The sequence below is a fragment of the Bidens hawaiensis genome, unplaced genomic scaffold (genome assembly GCF_021521415.1).
Source record: "Bidens hawaiensis isolate Kalapana, Puna unplaced genomic scaffold, B.hawaiensis_p1.1 tig00033930_1, whole genome shotgun sequence".
NCBI classification, from domain to species: domain Eukaryota; kingdom Viridiplantae; phylum Streptophyta; class Magnoliopsida; order Asterales; family Asteraceae; genus Bidens; species Bidens hawaiensis.
In genome coordinates, this window is record NW_027505303.1 from 320 (window position 1) to 23,633 (window position 23,314).

The window sequence follows — 23,314 nt, forward strand, 5'->3', positions numbered from 1 at the left end:
CTAAAAGCATCAAGAATAGACCAGAGGTTTGTTTAAATTTCTATTAAATATTTCAGGTTAATCATAAGATGACAAAATCAGCAGCTGTTAAAGAACTCTACACTGAAATCGGCAGTATTAAACAAGGTAAAAAGGTAAATTAGTTTCTATTGGTTGAGAATGAATACTTCCCTAATTCTGTGAATTTGTTTCTTCATTATAATTGCATGATACAAGGGAGAAAAACGGCGTACGTTTTTAATTTAGGTTATGCTTTTGTATGCTTTGAATTCTGCATAATTTGAAATTTGTGTTGTATGGGTAATTTACTCATATTAATACAATTGATTGTTGTTGTATAAGTGAAATTAAAGATACATGATGTAATCATATTAATGCATATTGCTAATAAATGGATAAAAATTTCTTGGCCAGACATTTAAAGAATGTTGAAATAGCATTGGATGCATCCTATATATATTATCAGATTTTATATATTCTCTAAGTGATTAGGAACTTGAAGGTGGTTTAGTGGCTGAAGTGACCTAAAAAAGCGGCCATGATAATCTACTATTGCACAGATGTGGTCATAGTTGGGGCAAAGGAGAGAGATGTGGTGAAAAGTGACCTAAATGCATTATGTTGCCTCGACGCCGACATAATTTGGGCCTTTACTTTGTCATGTATAGTTTTGGGATGTATACTTTGTTTACAGTGTGTTAGGCATAGAAGATAACATACATATTTGTGAATTGCTTTAATAAGTTAGATTGTTTTGACAATTTGATTGTGTGGAAGTTTCTGATGTGTTATTGGCTAAGTAGCACGGGAACGGGTACGCGACCAGGAAACTGGGGCGTTATGGGTACGGGAAACGGCAAAAATCAAAAATCCAAGATACGGGTACGGCAAGGGTACAACCCCAAAAAATATATAAAAAAATCAAAAATAGATTTAAACAAAGTCCAAAAAATATATTAAAAAAAATACAGTATAGAGATCTGCTCACGATTTTGAGATTATGAAGTATGAGAAGATATTCATATAATATGGACGGTTTGTTTGCTTTTTTTCCTACTGTCAAACTAAACTCAAATGTTTCCTATTATAATTAATTAATAAACCTATTTTAAGAATTTGAAAAATTAATCAAAAAGCCTTAAAATTTCAAGGAAACGTTTCCGAAACTTCTACAGCGCCGTACCAAGCCCGGAAACATATAACATCCCGTCCCCGATTTTCATAAGCGGCCGGGAAACGTTTCGGCGGCGTTTCCCCGGCGTACCCGTCCCCACGCCGTCCCCGGGACGGGGACTCCACTCTGTTTCGCGTTTCTGTGCTTCCTAGGTTATTGGTATCGAGTCGGCAATTGTTTTAGTTCTTTATCAAAGCATGAAACCTATGGGTGAGCAAAAAACGGTTCGGAACCGCCAGAACCGAGGAACCGGAACCGAACCGGTGCCTCAGAACCGCTAATATGTGTACCGGTTTGGTTCTTGGTTCTCAGAATTTGCATTAAACGGTTCACAGTTCGGTTCCGGGTAAAACCGGCGGATCTAGACTTGGAACCGAAGAACCGGAATATTCAAAACGTTTTAAATAAATTTACCAATCCTCATTTTTTATAGAATAACTTATTAACCGGCATCCATTTAATCATTTTTTAATTCAAATCTTCTTTATTTACGTTCAAGAACTATCAACCATGATCAGTTTTGATTTAAGCTATCAAGGTAATTTAATATAAAATGATATGATCTTCCATTAATCTATCGTTGCTAATAATTTATTTAACTTCAACACTTAGGTTTTAATAACGGATGTTCATGTTGTAATCTAAATTAGTTTTACCGTGAAAGAAGACATACAATTGTATAAACTTGTTTTGCAATTTGCAAAGTTTGCATAACTCATTTGATAAATAAATTATCGAACCGGTTCTAGCCAGAACCGCTTAGCGAGAACCGGCTTTAGCGGTTCTGGAACCGAACCGGTTTACTATAATAGGTTCCGGTTCGGTTCTCGCGGTTCTGAACCGTTGCAGCCCTAATGAAACCCTCATTCTAGAGGGTAAGATTGTATTTTTTTTAAGTTTGTACATATCAAAGGATTGTTTTTGATAGATCTTTGACATCTCGGTTGAAAAATAAACAAATAATTAAAAAATATAATTGCAAAATGGTTAAAAAACAAAATCCTAAATAAACCTGCGTGACATGCGGGCTAAAAACTTGTATATATATATATATATATTGTTTTTTAGGTCAAATACTTGAAACCCGATTAACCTGTGTTTATAAAACCCGGACCCGAATAACCCGGGGGAGATTAAGGTCGGGTCTGAGTACTCGAATTTTTTTTATCAAACCCGAGGAACCCGACCCGAGAAATCTGAAACTTGAAAGTACAACCCGAATAACACTCCTAATATCAAGCATGTTTGATAACATATCACCACCGACCATAAAGCCCGACTAAGTTATAGATTGAAGGATGGTTTAGGAAAGGATCATAAAAATTATAAAGATGGAGGACTAAAATTTAAATTATTTCAATTTAAATGAGTTTGTATTAGAGTATACTTCAAATTAGTTCACATAATTCGTATTCAAAATTCAAATAGGCTTAATATGGTTTCTATCTTATTATAAATAGGGTTTTAGTTTCGTTTCTTCAAACAGATAGATTGTTTGTGTGCTGGTGATATCCAATCCACATGGAGTACCGAAACTTAAACATCACTCTCGTCTCGGTGAACGGCCTCAAGAAATCAAGATTCACAGGCAGCATGCACGTCTACGCTGTCGTTTTCATCTCCGGGGGCAAAGGTCAAAAGCAAAGAACCAACACGGACAAGTATGGTGATTCCAACCCCACATGGAACGTTCCCATGAAGTTTGTTATCGATGAAGAATTCTCGGGTGCGACGTTGGTTTTTAAGTTAAAGGAGGAGGCGATGTTCGGTGGGAAGAATTTAGGAGAGGTTCATGTTCCGGTTAAGGAGCTTCTCGAAGGTTTTAAGGGTAACGGGAAGGCGGCTCAGACTGCTAGTTATGAAGTACTTAGAAGGCCGTCTGGTAAACCGAATGGAGTTTTAAGTTTCAAGTATGAGTTTCGGGAGACGTTTACGACGATTCCACGTGGGATGGGGGAGAAACCGGCTGGATATGGTTACCAGAACCAACACCCGGGGTGCGTTTATTATCCACGACGGCCGAGGCCGGTTGTTCCACCTCGTAGGTGCTCTAGCATGGGGTTTGGGTTTGGAAATTCTAGTATGGGGTTTGGCTTTATCGGTGATTATAATCATGTTGTTTTTGAATTAGTAGTTGTAATGATGTTATTATCTTGATCTTCATCTATTTTATTCTGGTGAACAAGTTATGGGTTTTATGGACTTCGTGATAACATTTGTTCTTATGTTTTTAATGTAGCATGAATTCCAAGCAGTTTGAGCTTTAAACAAATTTTGATTTAACTCATTTCAGCAGCTTTGAAGTCCACTCGTCGAACCTCAGTATAATATAGTAATTAATTATCAATACTTATCGCCTCACTATACTTCTTGTTTAACTAACATGGATGTGACCACGGACTTTCGTCTAGAGATGACTTTAATTACCTAGTATAAATGTGTGCTTCGATGTTTCTAGTCAATCACAACTTGTTCCAATCTTAGATCTCGATTATGATATACAAAGGACAGTAAATATCACTACACATGTTACTATATATTTATTTTCTTTGAAGTGGTGAGTTTTAGATACGGTCACATGCGGGATTTATAGGACAGTGAAAATGAATGACAAAGCGATTCCAATCTTAGATCTCGATTATGATTTACGAATGACAGTAAGTATCACTACACATGTTGCTATATAATTTTTTCCTTTGAAATGGTGAGTTTTAGATACGATCACATGCGAGATTTATAGGACAATGAAAATGAATGACAAAGTTGATCTATGATCTACCACTCACCGTCTTTGCCCAACTTTACATTTACGAAAGTGAAATCAGTCACCAAACATGTCATGGACCATTCTAGTTTATATAAAGTTCAAAAGCTTGTGAACATAAATACATTAATACAATAGATCACACTAAAATATTGTAGTCTATACAAAAACCTATCTTAAAATTAAATAGTTCAACAAGTCGCGAAAAGGAACAAGTTAACCTAGATAGAGTTTGTGCTAAAAGATTGTAAGTTTATATAAAATGTTTCTAATTTTAAATGAAATAGTTCAACTATTTATAAAAAGGAACACATTAGTTAATAATCTATTGAGTTAAAACCTTTAAAAAGTCTTATAAGGTTAAATAGATCAATATTTTAGAACAGAAACACATAAAAAGAATGGATTTTCCTAAAACATTGTTGTTCATATAAAACTCTTGAGATCAAATAGTCCAACAAGAGAGTGAGTTGTGCTAAGACATTAGTCCATTACAAGTTTATATAGAATGTCTGGTAAGGTTAAAGAGTTTAATTATTTGTGACTAGAAGCACATTAATTCATAATCAATGCACAAACATTGTAAATAAAAAATGTTAGATTAAACAGTTCAACTATACTTGTTTTTAAAAAACTTTTGTGAAGTATTTTTCTAGTCAAATTCACAGCTCGCCCTTTATCATTCTAATCTTATATCTTAGATTATGATACACGAAGGAAAGTAAATATCACTTTAGAATACGCGAGTAAAATATATTTTTGCTTTAAAGAGGTTAGTGTTAGATACGATCACATGCACGATCTATAGGATAATGAAAGTTAATGACGATGGATGGTATCGATCTACGATCTACCGCTCATTGTCTCTTAACAAACTTTACTTTAAAAGTGAAAATCAATTACCAAAGATGGCATGGACCATGAGGGTTGATGAGTAGAAAAGTTATGAGTTGTGGTAGCATAACCACTTCTACAAACACACCTTATGGTGTTAAACCTGCATACCCCCTTTTGAGTACATGTTCAATTAAACATAACAATGAAATTTAAAAGCAATTCTCAAAGTTTTAAACCAACAGACAAATGCATAAACAGTTAGAAAACCACAATGTTCTTAATCAAACTCAACAATGAAATTAAAAAAACAATTCTTAAAGTCTCAAACCAACACAAATGCATAAACAAACAGAAAACCACAATGTTCAAAGCCAAACCGGCAAAATATTACAACCAACATAAGAACTAAAGAATAACAACAGACATACACTGCAACAACAAAATTTGAATTTATGAATGTTTTACCAACAATATATTTGCTTATAAAAACATTCAAAAATTCATGTGCCCATGCATAAGCATTGGCACACAGTGCTTTCTGCTAAAACAACAAACAAAAAAACGAAACATCACTTGCTACATAAACCGGAAGATTCAGATTCTTCTAAGTTGCTCCGGGAAGATCATCAAAATCATAGCCATCAAATGCAAGATCGTTTCCCATTTGTGCAAAGCCTTCCATTGTCTGCATTAGTTTCATACATTCAAGATTATTGCACACAACATTAATACAATATAGCATTAAAGAACATATATGTACCTGTTCAAGAAGTGAGCTTAAGAGGTCATTTTGGTTGTCCGCGTTATTGTCACCATTGGTCCCACTTCCCTCTAATGCAAAAGATGTGCCGGGTCCCATCGTCGGGCTAGTAGGATAAGTTATCCAATCGGTAAAGGTCATGTTTTGAGGGACCGGATCAACATTCATCTGATTGGAACTGTAACCGTTGTAGCTTGGACCTATCCCACTTCCTGAAACATTTGTTCCTAGACCATTAGCCAACATTCCATTAGAAAAGAGATTCTGACCAAGACTTGGATCAGGCATTGGAACCAATGCTTGACTGTTAACATCATTGAATGAATATTGGTGAGATGGAGTATTCGTGCCCAACCACCTTCACCGCGCCCCATAGCGTATGTTCTTAGAGCAATTTATTTTTTATTAAATCTAAAATTTCACTTTAAATTAAACTTAAAAAGACATGAACACGAACACGAACACTATCATATTTGTCGGTGGGACGAACACCGATAGGTATTTATATATAATTATATAGGTTGAGGTTACTGTACAATAATTGTTTAACGTACGATAGGTACGCGAGACGCTCAAAGGCAAAAAAACAAAAACGCTCAAAGCTAGGCAAAAATACTAAAACGCTCAGCCAAAAATTAAAACGCTAAGCCGAAAATCTAAAACTCTCAAAAACGGTTTTCGTGAAGAAAAGTAAAAAATTGATCGATTAACGATCCAAAATTGTTTATTTCGGTGAACCAATGATTAATTAGATATGTATTGACGATTTCCAGATCTTGTCATGTGATGTCGTGGATCGATTTCATGAATATAAATATTCTTGTACCTAATGTACGTTAACCAATTATTGTATTTGTCACACCCCCATCTTAGGCCTGGGCGTGCGACCAACAGTTGGTACCATGTTTGTAAATAAATCAGAGTTTACAGTTATTAGCGGAAGTCTTATAAAAACATAAGGATCAAAGTTGTAAATATTTACATTACAAAAGTTGAGACGAAAGTCCCATTTTAAGTTTACTTGTTATAAGTTTTACAAAACCACTATTTAATTAATAGTTTAGTTCAACAAAATATCCGAGCCATCGTGATCATGAGCACTTCGTTCTTTCAAGCTCTATTCCTGATTACCTGCAAAATGTTAAGAAAATACGTCAGCAACGAATGCTGGTGAATATGATGACGCTATAATATTTTTCTTTACTAGATCACCCCTCGAGACCACGTAAGCCTCGGCCCATCTTGGCTTAAGAAGAATCTAGTTAAAACATCATTATAAACTTGAGTCTGTACTCTAGGTCACCCCAGCAAACACCGCAGCGTTCGACTAGTTGAGTACCCGTATGTATACACATGGTCATTACTCCCCGCAGGCGAGCGTGACTATAACCGAGTGTGGTACGATGTGCCCACAGCGTTATTACCACATATGTAAGGATCCAGACAAACGTATACCACGTCTTGAGGGCTAGGCTTATACTCTTATTTACAATGTTTTTAAAGACACTTAATCTCATGTAAAGTTTTACACATAACAAGTTGCCTCGTTTTTGAAAACAAGTTTTGTAAAAGTTGGGGCGCACACCTTTTGATTCGGATCGGTTTCCAACACCGTTCGTGGGTCTTTCCCTTGCTATCTTGCACCTATAGTACGAGTATAACTTTTGTTAGTCGGATATAAAATCCGGCTTAAGACCTTTTGTTTTAGTTTTATAATCGCCACCTCGATTATTTATTCTTCTACTTTAAAACATCTGGTTAAAAAGTAATATTTATAAACCTTTAGTTTATTTTTATAAAACTCTACGTTTCTTTTTCTTTAAGAAACGTATTCTTTTCTTTATTATTTAAGAATACTCTTTATTACTTAAATAATATTCATAACAAAGAATTATATATATATTCACACATATATATTTATTTATATTTCTTTCTTTTCTTTTTCTTTGTTATATATTTCTTTTTTATTTTCGAGGTATCGAGTATAACCTCGACCTTAGGGTTAAGCCTTTATAATATTTTATTATTATTTTGTTCAAGCATTATGTCTACCTTTGTCGGCTTAACAAAACCCTTTACTCTTATGCAGCACTTCGCCGTCGCTTGATTAACACTCTTTCCTTCCTCGTCTCTTCTTGGCAATCCTTCTCCACACCTTGGCACGCTTTACAAGGCACCAATGCTTTTTGAAAGGGATCGTTGGGACATCGGGTTGATATCGCCTTCTTGAACGTTGTCAGGTGGTGGCACGAATATCAAGGAGTCGAAGGTACGCTTATCGAGGAATCAGGACACGTTTATCGAGGTTTAGAGAGAGGTTAGAGAGAGGATTGTATGTGTGTTTTGGTGTGTGGAGAGTGAAGCCCCGAACCTACTATTTATAGACAAATTTTGGAAGCCCGTCGCGGTACGCGGCGGCCTTCTGGCTAGCCCGTCGCGTAGCGCGATGTAGGCTGCCTGAGTCACCACGTAGGCCTGCCACATGGCGACACGTGGCAGGTGTTGTACCGCGTGGCGACACGTGGCAGACGCGTTGCCACGTGTTGACATGTGGCGACATACCGTGCCACCGTGTGCCACGTGGCAGACGTCACAATGTGTCAGGTAACCCATCGCGGTACGCGATGGATCTCTTTCCTGATCCATCGCGTATCGCGATATGTCAGGAAAACAGAATTTTCATTTTTAACCCACGAGTTTGGAAATTGACAGATTTGGTCTCTTGACTTTGGAAATTGGCGTTTTTGGCTTGAATTTTTCCGTGATGTTACAGTATTCTATATTTTCTCCAATAATCTAAGACATAATGTTAATACAAGTAAATTAACTAAAATCATAAATAGATTTTGTTATGTATTTCAAAGAAGATTTATCGACGTTAAGGAAAGTATATATTTGACATTAATTTAAGGTATGGATTTATGACGACTCCATGAGTATGGATTTTTTTCTCATGTATATGCCCTATAGCTGGAGATCGAAATTCGTTATTATGTTGCTTTGAACATGATAACTGTTATTATTTATCTTTTATCTTTTATATGTTGTATTATTATATCGAACTCTGAAATTAAATTCTAAACCTGAAATCCATGAATTCTGAAGGTGAACTATGAACATGTCTCTGAACTTGCTACTTTGAGATAATTATACTAAACAAGATATTGTTGTAGCGTTACTCTTTACATTGAATTTGTCACTAAAACTATTATATGAAAATTGTTATTATTAGATATTCTTAACAGTATATTGATTTGTATGTGGTATAGTTATTACCGATCAATTAGCTTTAGCTCAAACGGACATTTGTTTCGTGTACATTAAGTTATTGGAAGAGATAAAAAAGTGTTCGAGATTTTAAAACACATCTGAATGTATATAATGTAATACTAGTTAATTAATTTTGTAAATTCTTACATATATTGGGGAATCATTGATTAAACAAACTTTGATTTAACTCATTTCAGTAGCTTTGAAGTCCACTCGTCGAACCTCAATATAATACAGTAATTATCAATACTTATCGCCTCGATATAACTCTTGTTTAACTAAAATGGATGTGACCACAGACTTTCGTCTAGAGATGACTGTGATCACCTAGTATAAATGTGTTCTTCGATGTTTCTAGTCGATCACAACTTGATCCAATCTTAGATCTCGATTATGATATACGAAGGACAGTAAATATCACTACACATGTTACTATATATTTTTTCTTTAAAGTGGTGAGTTTTAGATACGGTTACATGCGAGATTTATAGGACAGTGAAAATGAATGACAAAGTCGATCTATGATCTACCACTCACCGTCTTTGCCCAACTTTACGTTTTCGAAAGTGAAATCTGTCACCAAACATGTCATGGACCATTGTAGTATATATAAAGTTCAAAAGCTTGTGAATATAAATGCATTAATACAATAGATCGCGCTAAAATATTGTAGTATATACAAAAACGTATCTTAAAATTAAATAGTTCAACTAGTCGCGAAAAGGAACAAGTTAACCTAGATTGAGTTTGTGCTAAAAGATTGTAAGTTTATATAAAATGTTTTTTAAATGAAATAGTTCAACTATTTATAAAAAGGAACACATTAGTTAATAATCTATTGAGTTAAAACCTTTAAAAAGTCTTATAAGGTTAAATAGATCAATATTCTAGAATAGAAACACATAAAAAGAATGGATTTTCCTAAAACATTGAGATCAAATAGTCCAACTAGAGAGTGAGTTGTGCTAAGCCATTAGTCCATTACAAGTTTATATAGAATGTCTGGTAAGGTTAAAGAGTTCAACTATTTGTGACTATAGAAGCACATTAATTCATAATCAATGCACAAACATTGTAATTTCATAAAAAAATATTTTTTAAGATTTAACAGTTCAAACTATACTTTAAAAAAAAACTTGTGTGAAGTATTTTTCTAGTCAAATTCACAACTCACCTTTATCATTCTAATCTTATATCCTAGATTATGATACACGAAGAAAAGTAAATATCACTTTAGAATACGCGAGTAACATATATTTTTTGCTTTAAAAAGGTTAGTGTTAGATACGATCACGTGCGCGATCTATAGGATAGCGAAAATTAATGACGAAGGATGGTATCGATCTATGATCTACCGCTCATTGTCTCTTAACAAACTTTACTTAGAAAATTAAAATCAATTACCAAAGATGGCATGGACCATGAGGGTTGATGAGTAGAAAAGTTATGAGTTGTGGTAGCATAACCACTTCTACAAACACACCTTATGGTATTAAACCTGCATACACCCTTTCGAGTACATGTTCAATTAAACATAACAATGAAATTTAAAAGCAATTCTCAAAGTCTTAAACCAACAGACAAATGCATAAACAAATAGAAACCACAATGTTCTTAATCAAACACAACAATGAAATTAAAAAACAATTCTTAAAGTCTCAAACCAACACAAATGCATAAATAAACAGAAAACCACAATGTTCAAAGCCAAACCGGCAAAATATTACAACCAACATAAGAACTTAAGAAAAACAACAGACATACACTGCAACAACAAAATTTGAATTTATGAATGTTTTAAGCAACAATATATATGTTGCTTATAAAAACATTCAAAAATTCATGTGCCCATGCATAAGCATTGGCACACAGTGCTTTTTGCTAAAACAACAAACAAAAAAACGAAACATCACTTGCTACATAAACCGGAAGATTCAGATTCTTCTAAGTTGCTCCGGGAAGATCATCAAAATCATAGCCATCAAATGCAAGATCACTCCCCATTTGTGCAAAGCCTTCCGTTGTCTGCATTAGTTTCATACATTCAAGATTATTGCACACAACATTAATACAATATAACATTAAAGAACATATATGTACCTGTTCAAGAAGTGAGCTTAAGAGGTCATTTTGGTTGTCCCCGGTATTGTCACCATTGGTCCCACTTCCCTCTAATGCAAAAGATGTGCCGGGTCCCATCGTTGGGCTAGTAGGATAAGTCATCCAATCGGTAAAGGTCATGTTTTGAGGGGGCGGATCGACATTCATCTGACTGGAACCGTAACAGTTGTAGCTTGGACCTATCCCACTTCCTGACACATTCGATCCTAGACCATTAGCCAACATTCCATTAGAAAAGAGATTCTGACCAAGACTTGGATCAGGCATTGGAACTATTGCTTGACTGTTTACATCATTGAATGAATTGAATGAATACTGGTGAGATGGAGTATTCGTGCCCAAATACTGCTTTTGTTTAGCGTTGACGGGATTCACAAGAAATCTTGGATCTTCAAACAAAAATTTGAATCTTTGGCTGGTGCCTGACATAGGAGCCAAAGAACTTGAGCTACTTAAACGGTCAAGAAGCGAATTTTGGAATGGTTGGAGGGGTTGACCTGAGAATTGACCCTTCCCATGTAAACCCTGAAGTTCGTAACCGCGACTGAGGAAATCCATAAATGCTGCGTCGATATCATTTGGATGTTGTGTATTTTTCATCCGCTTAAGATAAAGACGGTATTTCTGCACCAAAAACTTAAACTTGTGAATACATTTTCTAAAAAAAGTATATAAATTTGAAATTTGTATATATTATTTTACACTTGCCTGGAGATGGCTGGCAATGTTTTCTCTGGTGATACCGGGGACACCCATTATCTCTAATATTTTTTTTGGAACCGCCCCTACAGAGTTTAAGGTTTAAGGTTTAAGGTTTAGGGTTTATATATCAAACAAAAAATAATAATAATAATAATAATAATAATAATAATAATAATAATAATAATAATAAAACAATGAGAATACAAAATGTCTTACTCTCTAAGCTAAGGATATAGACAGCTTCAACAAACCTTTGATGAAGCTCAAGCGTCCAAACAACACGTTGCTTCTTTAAAGAAGAAGACTCGTCCAGGTCCTCGTATTCATCCTCCTTGTCTCTCCTTCTCTTGATCATTTTCCCCTTACGCCTTTCGTTGTCCGGAGATGTATAGCCAGCATATTCTATAAGTTGCTGAGGTTGATTAGCCGCTTCATGAACAACTAATGCTAGCTGGCGATCGCTCTGGCACTGGCACTTAGGTTTCCGGCTTCTAACCACATGAAGCCAAAGGGAACGCAGCACCTCGATACTTACAGGCTTGATTATATAATCGCATGCGCCTTGATCTATCGCCTTCATCATTACACTAGGGCTGTCATCCACTGACATCACTGTAAATTCAACAGATTACAGATTAAACCTTTGACCCTAAATGGTAAACCTTATAAACTTAAATCTTCAAGTTTGTTTTTTTTACAAAAATAAAATTATAAAGTTTGTTGGGATCCATCCTCTTTATAAAAAATAACAAAAACAAAACTCTAGCTAAAGTCTAAACCTTTAAAGTTGAACATATCAAAAAACACTAGCAACTTCAAATGAAACATTGGTTGACCCATATATACAAACAGATGACAGTAGAATTCAACAAATTACATATTAAGGGGGTGTTCCGGATTCCTTATTTTACCTCCTTATAGCTTATAACTTATAGGTTTTGTGAGTGTATAAAAGTCATAAGTTACAGCTTTGTAGCTTATAACTTATGACTTAATTATAAGTTATAAGGAGGTAAAATAAGGAATCCCAAGCACCCCCTAAACCCTTATAAACTTGAATCTTTTAAGTTAATTTTATTTTAAATTTATAAAAGTTTGTATATCCGTCCCCTTCAAAAAGTTCCAAAAATAAAACCCTAGCTAAACTCTAAACCTTTAAAGTTAAACATATCAAGTAGCACTAACAAATTCAAATCAAACAGTAGTTGACCCATGCAAAGTCCATCAACCATAAAAACTTAAATTAAAAAACATAAACTTAGAAAACATGTTAACTTACTAACAACAGGAATATGATCCATTTCGAGTCCAATCAGCTGGAGGAGTCTGAATCCATCCATGCCCTTCATACGGACATCACTCAAAACAATATCAAACACTTTCTTGTTTTCCCTTAGCAATGTTATAGCGTTCTCAGCTTTATTACATAGGGTTACTGCAAATTAATATAAATATGTATATAAGCAATTGTACGCTTCAATCAATTAATATAGTAAAAAAAACAAATCGAACATAAATTTCATCAAAAATATCAAACTGGATTTGAGTTTCACAACAAATCCAAATTTATTTATTTATATATTTATTTTTAAATTTCCAATGGAATCGGAAAATTGGGTAAAATAGTTTTAAAATTTAAACACAATGGGTGTAATTTGTAATTTTATGTACCTTCATAGTTGCATTTTTTGAGCTTCTTATCAATGATCTTGAGACAAGTTTGATCATCATCTACAACCAGCACCCGGAGACCTTCTGGAAAGTTGTCGGGTAACTCGTTGCTGTTGCCCGCACCTGTGAACTTCAAAGAAGAACTAGTTCTAGTCATCTTCAGTTTTGTGATTTACCTTGCATGTACCCAGGTGAATTTATACTAAAATAATTAGCATACTCGTTGAGGTAGATCTGAAAAAAAACACACAATTCACAAGAATTATTTCACTAATTAGTATTTTGGCAATAGGATGTTATCATATTACATAAGGCATATTACACCTTAACTTTAATATTAATGAATGCAATGAATCTACATTGATTACATTTCATGTTTTATCTGGGTTTTAAAAATAACGGTATTTAATATAAAGTTGCGTTTTTGGAAGAGAATTATAATACGAAGATTTGGTTTTGCTTTTTTAAATGATTAAAAGTAACAAGAATGTAAAAATGATTAATATCTGAGCTTTAGTCAAACGCGGAAAATGACAATTTAAAAATTAAAAATAAGAGTAGATTAAATGCCATAAATGTAATATAAGTAATTGAGTAAAACGTATGTCATCATGTATTTAAACTGTGTTGGTTAAAAACTGTAAACCAACAAGATTAGATCAAATGTTATAAATGTAATTGAAGAGGTAGGTCCCAGCAGAGCCCAGTTGGACCCGCAAGACTCACCTTGAAGAGGGACGTCTGCGCAAGGACCAACTGGTTCCGCAGGACCAACCATGCTCAGAGATGAAGACCTTACGCGCAGTACGCCAGCTGTTCCCGCAGGAAAAGCCTCCCAATGGTGAAGTACCCCGCCTGTTCCCGCAGCTGCGGGTACAAGCCATCAGGGAAGGCTATCCGCACTAACAGCAAGACTACACGCATAAGGCACTAACTCAATAATTCAGTAATGTCACCTGAAGGAATGAGCAAGGCGGGAACACTCCCGCCCAAATGAGCCAGTCCGTACGCTTCTGGAAGGTCTTTTGTACTATACCTGCCAAGGTATGGACAAAATAGACAAGATCTGACCAGAGCGGCCCATGAACCAATCACAGGGTGACAGCTCACCGACAACAGTATGAGGAGCACGCTCTAGTACAAAATGTCACTATCAACCGCTGCCTACTCACCAACCCTTGCGTGGCACGTACATAGCCTGCAGTTGGTGGAAAAGAAACAGTACACAGCCGGCCATGTCACTATCAGCCGCTGCCTACCCACCAACTACCAGCATGGCACATGCGTAGCCCACAGTTGGTGGAAAAGGAATATTATACAGCTGGCTGTACCTGCTTGGAAACCTACCTTCGGCTATAAATACTCCAACACCTTGGAACGGTATCATTATCTTGTATCTTATCTTCTCTAGCAATCTTTCTTTATATACACTTATATTCAGAGCAATCTAGTCTGATTCTCACGCCGGAGGGTGGTCACAAGGAGGAACCCCCCCCCCTTCTCAGTGACGAGCTCACGGTGTCTGTTTTGCAGGTCATCAGAATAACCATCTCTGCCGGACCTAACCCTCGTGGGAAACATTACTTAACCCCCAGATTATCCATAATCTACTCGGGGTCACTTAGTGTTTTTTCATTGGCGCCATCCGTGCATAAAAGCTAGAACTAATTCTCAGTTTTTTCAAAAAACCTCTGAAAAGATGGTTAACGTTACTCCGGTCCCAAGGCCAGTGAGTGACCAAGAAACCCCGGTAACCACAACCCCAGCTACTGGGGGGAACACCGGCGGTTACACAAATTTTACGAACACTACTCCGGTTACCCAAGCCGGGGCAAGTGCAGTAAACAATCTTTCACTGGGACTCACCGATGCCAAGTTGGAGAAACAGACGAGGCTCCCCCGCCAAACACTCGATCAAGTTAAGGCCTGGGCCGAAGCACGTCAGAAGGAATTCCAAGCTGAGTTGGATGAACGTTTGCGTTCACTCCAACAGGCTGACGAATTCGGAAGCACTCGACAACAGCTCAACATGAGTAGTGAGTGCGAGTACTCGGACGATGATCGGGAGGAATCCGACACCGACGCAAACCCTCGCCATAGGGCGAAAGGGAAGCGTAAGGAAACGGACTTCCAACCAAGAAGGAATTTCGGAGAAACCTTCAAACCAAGGACCGCGGGGGGAAACCCACGTGACTTCTCCAAAACCTTTAGACCAACTGTTGCATATGCGGGAACGTCCAAGTTTGCAGGGGACATTGCGGAAGCAATCGCCCCGAAAAGTGCCAAACAAATGTCCAACATAGGCACTTATGATGGTATGTCCGACCCAGACGATCACTTGAACAGATTCATAGCGGGGGCAACCGTCAGCAACTGGACGGAACCCACGTGGTGTTATATGTTCCAGATGACGCTGGTTGGAGCGGCCAGGGCGTGGTTTGATCGTTTACCGGTCCACCACATCTATGATTGGGCGGACTTTCAACACAAGTTCAGCCAACACTTCAGTCAACAGAGGAAATATACTGAAGAGCAGTGGACGATCCTCAACTGCGTCAGAGAGGAGGATGAATCTTTACTAGACTTCATCACGCGCTTCAACTCCAAAAAGCTGAGTCTGGGCACCATAAGCGAAGATCTTGTTCGCGCCGCTTTCATCCAGGGCGCCGAATACCCAGAGCTTATCCGCACGTTGACGGGTAAGGACGGCATGCCATCCACATGGGATGCCATCATGACGGCGGCCAAGCGCTTTGCCAAAACGGAGAAGCAACTGGGTAAGGATCTTCTCCAGAATACACACCTCTACACGCAGAGGACTAGAGAAAACAACGTTCGGACCGCTCGGCAAAACAAAAAGAGGAAGCTAGGTATTTGGCAGTCAAGGGGAAACTTTGACACCTCATCCAGCTCTCGCCCTCTAGTGGGCGGAAGGGATAACACGCACCCATCAAGCCGAAAACACCGATGGACGCCACTCACCAAAAGCGTCACGGAAATATTTGCCACCGAAAAACTCCCATGGCCAAAAGCTCCAATGATCCGGCAGCGACCTAATGCGAATCAGAGCAAATCATGTGACTTCCACGGGACAAAGGGTCACAGCACTGAGGAGTGTACATCCTTGAAGGATATTGTTGAAACATTCGTCAAGGATGGAAGACTTACACACCTTGTGGCATCAATCAAGAATGGAGGGAGGAATGATAAACGATACAAAGGCAACGGACGAAAGCCCGTTGACATCAGCATCCACATGGTTCATAGTAACATCAGAGGAAGAAAAAGACGAATGACAGAACCATGCGCGTGGAAGGAAGCTGAGGTGCGCTTCGCGCGAGTGCCAGGAGGACCCAGCAAAGAAGGCCCTATCGTCATCAAAAGCCAGCTGGGGCACTACATCACTTCCCGCACTCTTGCTGACAACGGCGCCTCGTCAACGGTGATGTATAGGCAGTTCTTCGACAAGCTAGACGACGAAGACAATGAACGCCTGGAAACGGTCTGCGCCTCTATGGAAGGGTTCGACGGCAGCACAAACACCCCCCTGGGTATCCTATCTTTCCCCGTCATTCTCACGGACGGGAAACACTCCCGCACAGAAGATGTGGACTTTGTCGTGATGAGGAAGCCACACCACACGTACGACATTCTCTTCGGGAGAGACGGGATGGCAAGATTCAATGCCGTGGTATCTTCAGTCCACGGCATGATGGGATGGCCAACAGCTGAGGGTGTAGCGATGATCACCGGCATTCCCCAGGTATGCATCGCATCTGTCTCATCTAAACCCAAAACAAAGATGGCTAAACCAACCATCACCGAACCGGAAGAATGGGCCTTCAATGGCAAATACCCTGACCAGGCCGTTACCATTGGCCCAACGGTCATTGATCCTACGCGCACCTTACTCAAACGCTTACTACTGAAAAACGCTGACATCTTCGCATGGACACCAGCTGACATGACTGGGGTACCTCGAAGTAAGGCAGAGCATAAGCTCAAGTGTGACCCGGCTTTTACGCCAGTCATACAAAAGCGCAGAGTAATGGGGGCGGAACAAGCTAACGCGTGTAGAACCCAAGTCAAGGAACTCCTTGACGCAGGCATCGTACGCGTTAGCAGATATCAAACATGGGTTGCAAATCCCGTTATGGTACCGAAGAATAACAAACAATGGCGCATGTGCATAGACTTCAAAGACTTAATCAAAGCATGCCCCAAAGATTGTTATCCGTTACCCGAAATTGATATTAAGGTAGATTCGTTAGCACCGTTTCGCCTTAAATGCTTCCTGGATGCGTATAAGGGGTACCATCAAATCCACATGGCCGTTGATGATCAGGACAAAACCGCTTTTCGGACGCCCGATGGCACATTTTGTTATCAAATGATGCCATTCGAACTTAAGAATGCCGGGTCCACGTACCAACGCCTGATGGACAAAGAGTTTCATGCCCAAATTGGGAGAAACTTGGAAGTCTACATGGATGACTTGGTCATCAAAAGCCCTGACGCGGAAGCGATGTTGAAAGACATCGAAGAAACTTTCAACACGCTCAGGAAGATAAACATGAAGCTCAACCCGAGCAAGTGTGCCTTTGGAATGGAAGAAGGGAAGTTCTTGGGGGTCATCGTCACTAAAGATGGCTTCAGAGCGAACCCTAAAAAGGTCGAAGCCATTATCAAAATGGAATCACCTACTACCATCAAACAGGCTCAGACACTGAATGGACGACTAGTGGCACTTAATCGCTTTTTGGCAAACCACGCGGATAAGTCGTTTCCTTTCGTGTCAACGTTGAGAAATTGTTTAAAGAAAACGCACTTCCGCTGGACACCAGAAGCGGAAGCAGCTTTTCAGGAGATTCGGTCACGCTTGATCGAACTCCCAACGCTCACAGCACCAGAAGCGGGAGAGGAGTTAATCCTATACCTTTCCGCAACAGATAGAGCAACCGGGGCAGTCCTGCTAGTAGAACGAAAAGGCATCCAGATGCCAATCTACTATGTTAGCCGTGTCCTAACAGACGTAGAAACCCGGTACTCTACCCTGGAAAAATTAGTCTTAGCACTTGTACAGGCTTCACGCAGGCTAAGACGATATTTCCAAGGTCACCCAATCACCGTTCTCACCAACTTCAAACTTGCAAACGTTCTAGGCAAACCCGAATTGTCGGGACGCCTAGCCAGATGGGCAATAGAGTTGGGAGAATACGCGATAAAGTACAAGCCAAGACCAGCCATAAAAGGCCAGGTCTTGGCCGACTTTATTGCAGAAGTCCCCGCTTCGCGGGAGAAAGAGTGCCAGGAGGAGGCTCAACCCTTCCCAGCACAGGACATCCAGGAGGTCTGGCGACTCTACACTGATGGAGCAGCCAGCAACGAGGGTTCAGGTGCAGGGTTGAAACTTACCAACCCAGCAGGTCAAGAATATAATTACGCTATTCGACTGGATTTCCCAAGTACGAATAACGAAGCGGAGTATGAAGCATTCTTGGCCGGGCTGAGAATTGCGTGTAAAATGGGAGTGAAAAACTTGGAAGCCTACGTGGATTCCATGTTAGTAGCCAACCAAATAAACGGGACGTACACGGCCGTGAACGACACAATGGCCCTGTACCTCGCACAAGCAAAGACCCTTATGCGCGATTTTAACGATTGTAAAGTCATACACGTCAAGCGTAGCGAAAACAAATCTGCGGATGCGTTAAGCAAGCTTGCATCGTTAGCCTTCACCCACTTGGGAAAGGATATCCGCATTGAACTCCTTGGAGCACCATCAGTCCCGCACAAGGAAATCTGTGTCATCCAAACCGGCACAGAAACATGGATGACACCAATAATAAATTACCTTGCGGCGGGTATACTACCAGAGTCAAAAACACAGGCAAGAAAAATACGTTGTAAAGCACTGAACTATCAACTCATCGATGATGTCCTTTATAGACGTAACTTTCTTGGCCCACTCCTAAGATGCGTGGACAACCAAGATGCTGACTACCTCCTAAGGGAAGTACACGAGGGCATCTGTGGAGTACACGCAGGTCCACGCGCTGTTGTAGCTAAGCTTAACAATGCGGGATACTTTTGGCCGGGGATGCATACGGATGCGCTGGCATACATCAGAAAATGTAGGTCTTGCCAGCTCTACGCACCCAACACGCATCGCCCGAAGAATGAACTTGTTCCAGTCACCTCTTCATGGTCATTCCAGAAGTGGGCCATCGATGTGACAGACCCATTTCCCACAGCAGCAGGAAACGTTCAATTCCTAGTGGTAGCCATCGACTACTTCACCAAGTGGATAGAAGCAAAACCCTTAGCCCAAACAACCGCAAAACATATCAAAAAATTTATTTGGGAATTTATTATTTGTCGTTTTGGACTTCCACAGACTTTGGTGAGCGACAACGGCACCAACTTTGCTGACAAGAAGCTACAAGAGTGGCTGGAAGAACTTCAAATCACCAACACCTTTACCTCAGTGGCGCACCCGCAGGGTAATGGTGAGGTGGAAAGAGCAAATAAAAGCATCGTCGACGGCATAAAGAAAAGACTCTTGGAACACAGATCCGGCTGGGTGGATGAAGTCCCACACGTCCTTTGGGCAAACAGAACGCTGAAAAAGGCCAGTACAGGAGAAACCCCGTTCAGCCTCACTTATGGCACTGAAGCCATGGTCCCGGTCGAAATTGGTTTACCCTCACCAAGGGTCTTGATTCAGCCAGAAGACAATGATGCAGAAAGACGGTTAGACCTTATGCTAACCGAAGAACGCAGAGACTTAGCCGCAGTGCGTGAAGAGAACTACAAGCGACAAATGCAAAAGTACTACAACACGCGGGTAAAACTATGCAACTTCAATGTAGGAGACTACATATTGCGTAACAACGAGGCTTCAAACCAAGAGCGCCCAGGAAAGCTGGCCCCGGTCTGGGAAGGACCATACATTAGCAAAGAAGTTTTGGGAAAGGGCGCATACCGGCTTGAAAGGCTCGATGGCACTCCCATCCCAAGAACATGGAATGGAGCTCAATTACGCAAATGTTACATGTAGATCAATTCCAAACTTGTAAAGAAAAGGCCTAGAGCCACTTCTAATGGAAATGATTCTCCTTTATCACATTGTGTTGATAGCCTTACCTTTATACTTATGAACTTTCCACTCTGATGTGCCGGTATTCACCGCATAAATATGGGAAGAAGTAAGTCGTTGCGTGTGGAAGGCGGCAAAACCCGCATAAACACATAAAACGGTAAAAATTTCTAAGGGAAAGATAAGGAAAACCTTCACGCAGGTCAGTTATAGGTGAAGTCTGGTCATCCTACTAAATGCAAGTGACGATCCTACCCGCACAATCATGATAGAGGAAACTGAACATTAACCTATTAACAACCGCGCGTCGAAAGGTTAACTTATTCAAAACACTTAGAAAATTTCTAAGGAAAAGATGAGGAAAACCTCCACGCAGGTCAGATATAGGTAAAGTTTAGCCATCCCACTAAGTGAAAGTGACGGTCTTACCCGCACAATCACGAAAGAGGAAGCAGAACTTTAACCTATTATCTACCACGTGGAAAGGTTAACTTATCCAAAGTACTTAGGAAATTGCCAAGTTAAACTAGAATATGCATGAGCAAAACATATAAGGTTTACAAGGCAAAGCATTAACAAAAGATTTATATTCCATCAAAATTCAAATATTACAAGAATTGCTGGGCACATACCCGCGTACAAGAATATAAATCTATACAAAAATGAAAATCTACTCTAACGGTAGAAAGAGATCTAAAGGATCAAGCTTCAGGACTACTCCCACTTGGACCCGCACCATCAGTAGAGCGTGGCGGTTCAAGGAAAGCCTTGAGAAGAGTTAGCCCATCATCAGCAGCACTAATCTCGTTCACCTTCTCCACCACCGGATGCGGGAAGGCAGCATACTGATTCACTGCTTGGTCATAAGCAGCTTCAGTATCCACATCGTAAAGGGGGAAGTTGGAAGGCGGGATGCCTTGTTCAACAAACCCTAGACCAAGCAGGAAGCCAGCCTTTTCCCCATCCTCATGAGAAGCGTTGAGGGCTGCGCTCATCGCATCGTCATATGATGTGTTCGTGAAGACCCGATGCACAACCTATAAAACAGAAGTATATCAAAAACTCTTCTAAGTGTAAGGAAAAGCGTAAAGAAATTGTGAAACTGCGCATACCTGTGACAACGCTTCTCGAAGAAGCCATTCCTTGGTAACCAGAGCCTCCTGGAGGGCAGCTTGAGCTTCATTACGGGCGCGTTCGGCTTCGTTCTTTGTAAGGTTGGCAAGCAACACATCTTTGGCTGCAGCCTCTTCGACGCCCTTTAGCTTACGCTCAGTGTGGTCAAGCACCCCCCTCTGGTCCTTGGAGCTTCTTGGCATCTTCCATGGCCAAGGCATCATGAGCCTGCTGGAGCCTCTCTAATTTGGCTTTAAGTTCCTCATTCTCGATGCGTAGAGGCTCAGCAACAGCTTCAGCCTTGGTGGCCCTCTCGGTTGCGTTCCGTGCAGTTTCCTTGGCCAGCCGAAGCTGTTCGTTAACAGCTTGGGCAGCCTTGGAACGGGCCTCGAGCCGGGCTTGAACTTCAACCTCGAGGGCCTTGAAGGCCTTCTCCTTTTCCGCAGCAACGGCGGCAAGCTTCGCATTCTCCTCTCGGATAGCCCGCGCCGGAGCCACTTCAAGGCTACGCGCCGTCTTTAACTTGTCGTTTTCACGACAAAGTAGCTCGACACGCGGCTGCATCCGGGCGAGGAGGATTCAGAGCTCGTTGGACAGCCTACCTTCCTGGTAGCTGGCCATGGCCTCCCCCAGTGCACCGCTTGGGGCGGCGTGACGCGCCCATTCGACGCACTCCTCAGCAGTCCGGAGGGTCGTTCCCCGGCGGATATTCCACCGAGGAGCGACACCTCGTTGGAATCACGAACTGCAATAAAACAAAAAACAGTTAAGAGAGAGAAATGATGAAAGGGATATAGGCCAAAATAACCCTACGCACCTGTAGGGTCGACAACAGGCCGATAGCCACCAAACCCATCACCTGAACCTAAGGGATATCCATCCAAAAGGTCAAGGAGACGGGAAGGAGGCAAGGATTGGCTAGACGCCCCAACCCCAAACGTACCTGAAGGACTGGCCGTAGTCGCAGGCGCCAGAGGAGGCATGGTGGAGGCTGCCGCGGTGGAAACCAAGGGAGGTGAACTCACAACCGTGGCCGCGGCTGCGGAAGAACCCGCAAGAGAAATCACCGCCGGCTCAGTGATGTATTCCATGAAAATGGCACTGACAGCCGGCGGGGATAATGTTACAGCTGGAACAGTTGGCTCAACGGGATGAGCAACTGAACCAGTACTGCAAGCAGGTGTAACCGCCTGGGTCATCGCCTCGGGTAGGTTGACCAAACCTACGTTCATGGGTCCAGGGCTGCTCCCTCCCGCTCCACTCTGGAATGTCGTAGCATCCACGCCTGCACGAAGACAAGATATATAAGTATAATAGCGGAAAGATATGAAGTTAAAGTTATGTACACTTACGGGTCCTTTTGAGCTTGAAGGTCCGAACAGGCGGGGACGAACCCGATGGAGCCGGTCTCTTCGTACCAGTCACCGTCGTCGTCCTGGGCTTCTCGGAGGTGACAGCCGTGTCAACCTCCGGAGCAGTGGTCTCAACACCACCTGGGTTCCCCGCCGCTTCTTCACTCTCGGTCTCCGACTCAGACCGGTTCCCATGATCGGCAGTGGAGGCAACCTTCGCCTTACCCTTCCCGCCGACAGCCTTCTTCTTCCGCGCAAGGAAAGGACCATCTGCGGATTCCTCATCAGAAGATGACAAGATTAGAGGAATTCCAGCAGAGGTTTGAGCATTGAGAGGGCGAGGGTTAAATAGTCTTTTACCTGGCCGCGTGGCGCTCAGTATCTCGTGGCCTGGCGGGTAGGCCTCCACAAACCGATCCGCCGTCTGTTCGAGGATGGGCAACTCGTTCTC

General features: G+C 40.6%; 2 protein-coding genes across 2 annotated transcripts; one reads left to right on the top strand and one right to left on the bottom strand.

Moving 5' to 3' along the window:
• The first annotated feature begins 2,695 nt into the window (after positions 1–2,695).
• Positions 2,696–3,331, top strand: LOC143612228 (protein SRC2 homolog). The gene has a single exon (XM_077086262.1). It carries the CDS (start codon positions 2,696–2,698, stop codon positions 3,329–3,331), a length of 636 nt encoding a protein of 211 aa, XP_076942377.1.
• Positions 3,332–11,530: 8,199 nt separating this feature from the next.
• LOC143612219 (two-component response regulator ARR2-like) lies at positions 11,531–13,456 on the bottom strand. The gene is made up of 4 exons (XM_077086254.1): positions 13,300–13,456; positions 12,908–13,063; positions 11,845–12,240; positions 11,531–11,550 (listed from the first exon to the last, which is right to left on the bottom strand). Exons 1-4 carry the CDS (start codon positions 13,454–13,456, stop codon positions 11,531–11,533), a joined length of 729 nt encoding a protein of 242 aa, XP_076942369.1.
• Between the last annotated feature and the right edge of the window lie 9,858 nt (positions 13,457–23,314).

What these genes read in the sequence shown, in the direction of transcription:
- LOC143612228 (XM_077086262.1), top strand. Translation starts at nt 2,696, where the DNA reads ATGGAGTACCGAAACTTAAACATCACTCTCGTCTCGGTGAACGGCCTC.
- LOC143612219 (XM_077086254.1), bottom strand. Translation starts at nt 13,456, where the DNA reads ATGACTAGAACTAGTTCTTCTTTGAAGTTCACAGGTGCGGGCAACAGC. An exon ending in CAAAAAATGCAACTATGAAG is followed by an intron (nt 13,064 to 13,299) that starts GTACATAAAATT and finishes ATTAATTTGCAG; the next exon opens with TAACCCTATGTAATAAAGCT. An exon ending in GGATCATATTCCTGTTGTTA is followed by an intron (nt 12,241 to 12,907) that starts GTAAGTTAACAT and finishes TTGAATTTACAG; the next exon opens with TGATGTCAGTGGATGACAGC.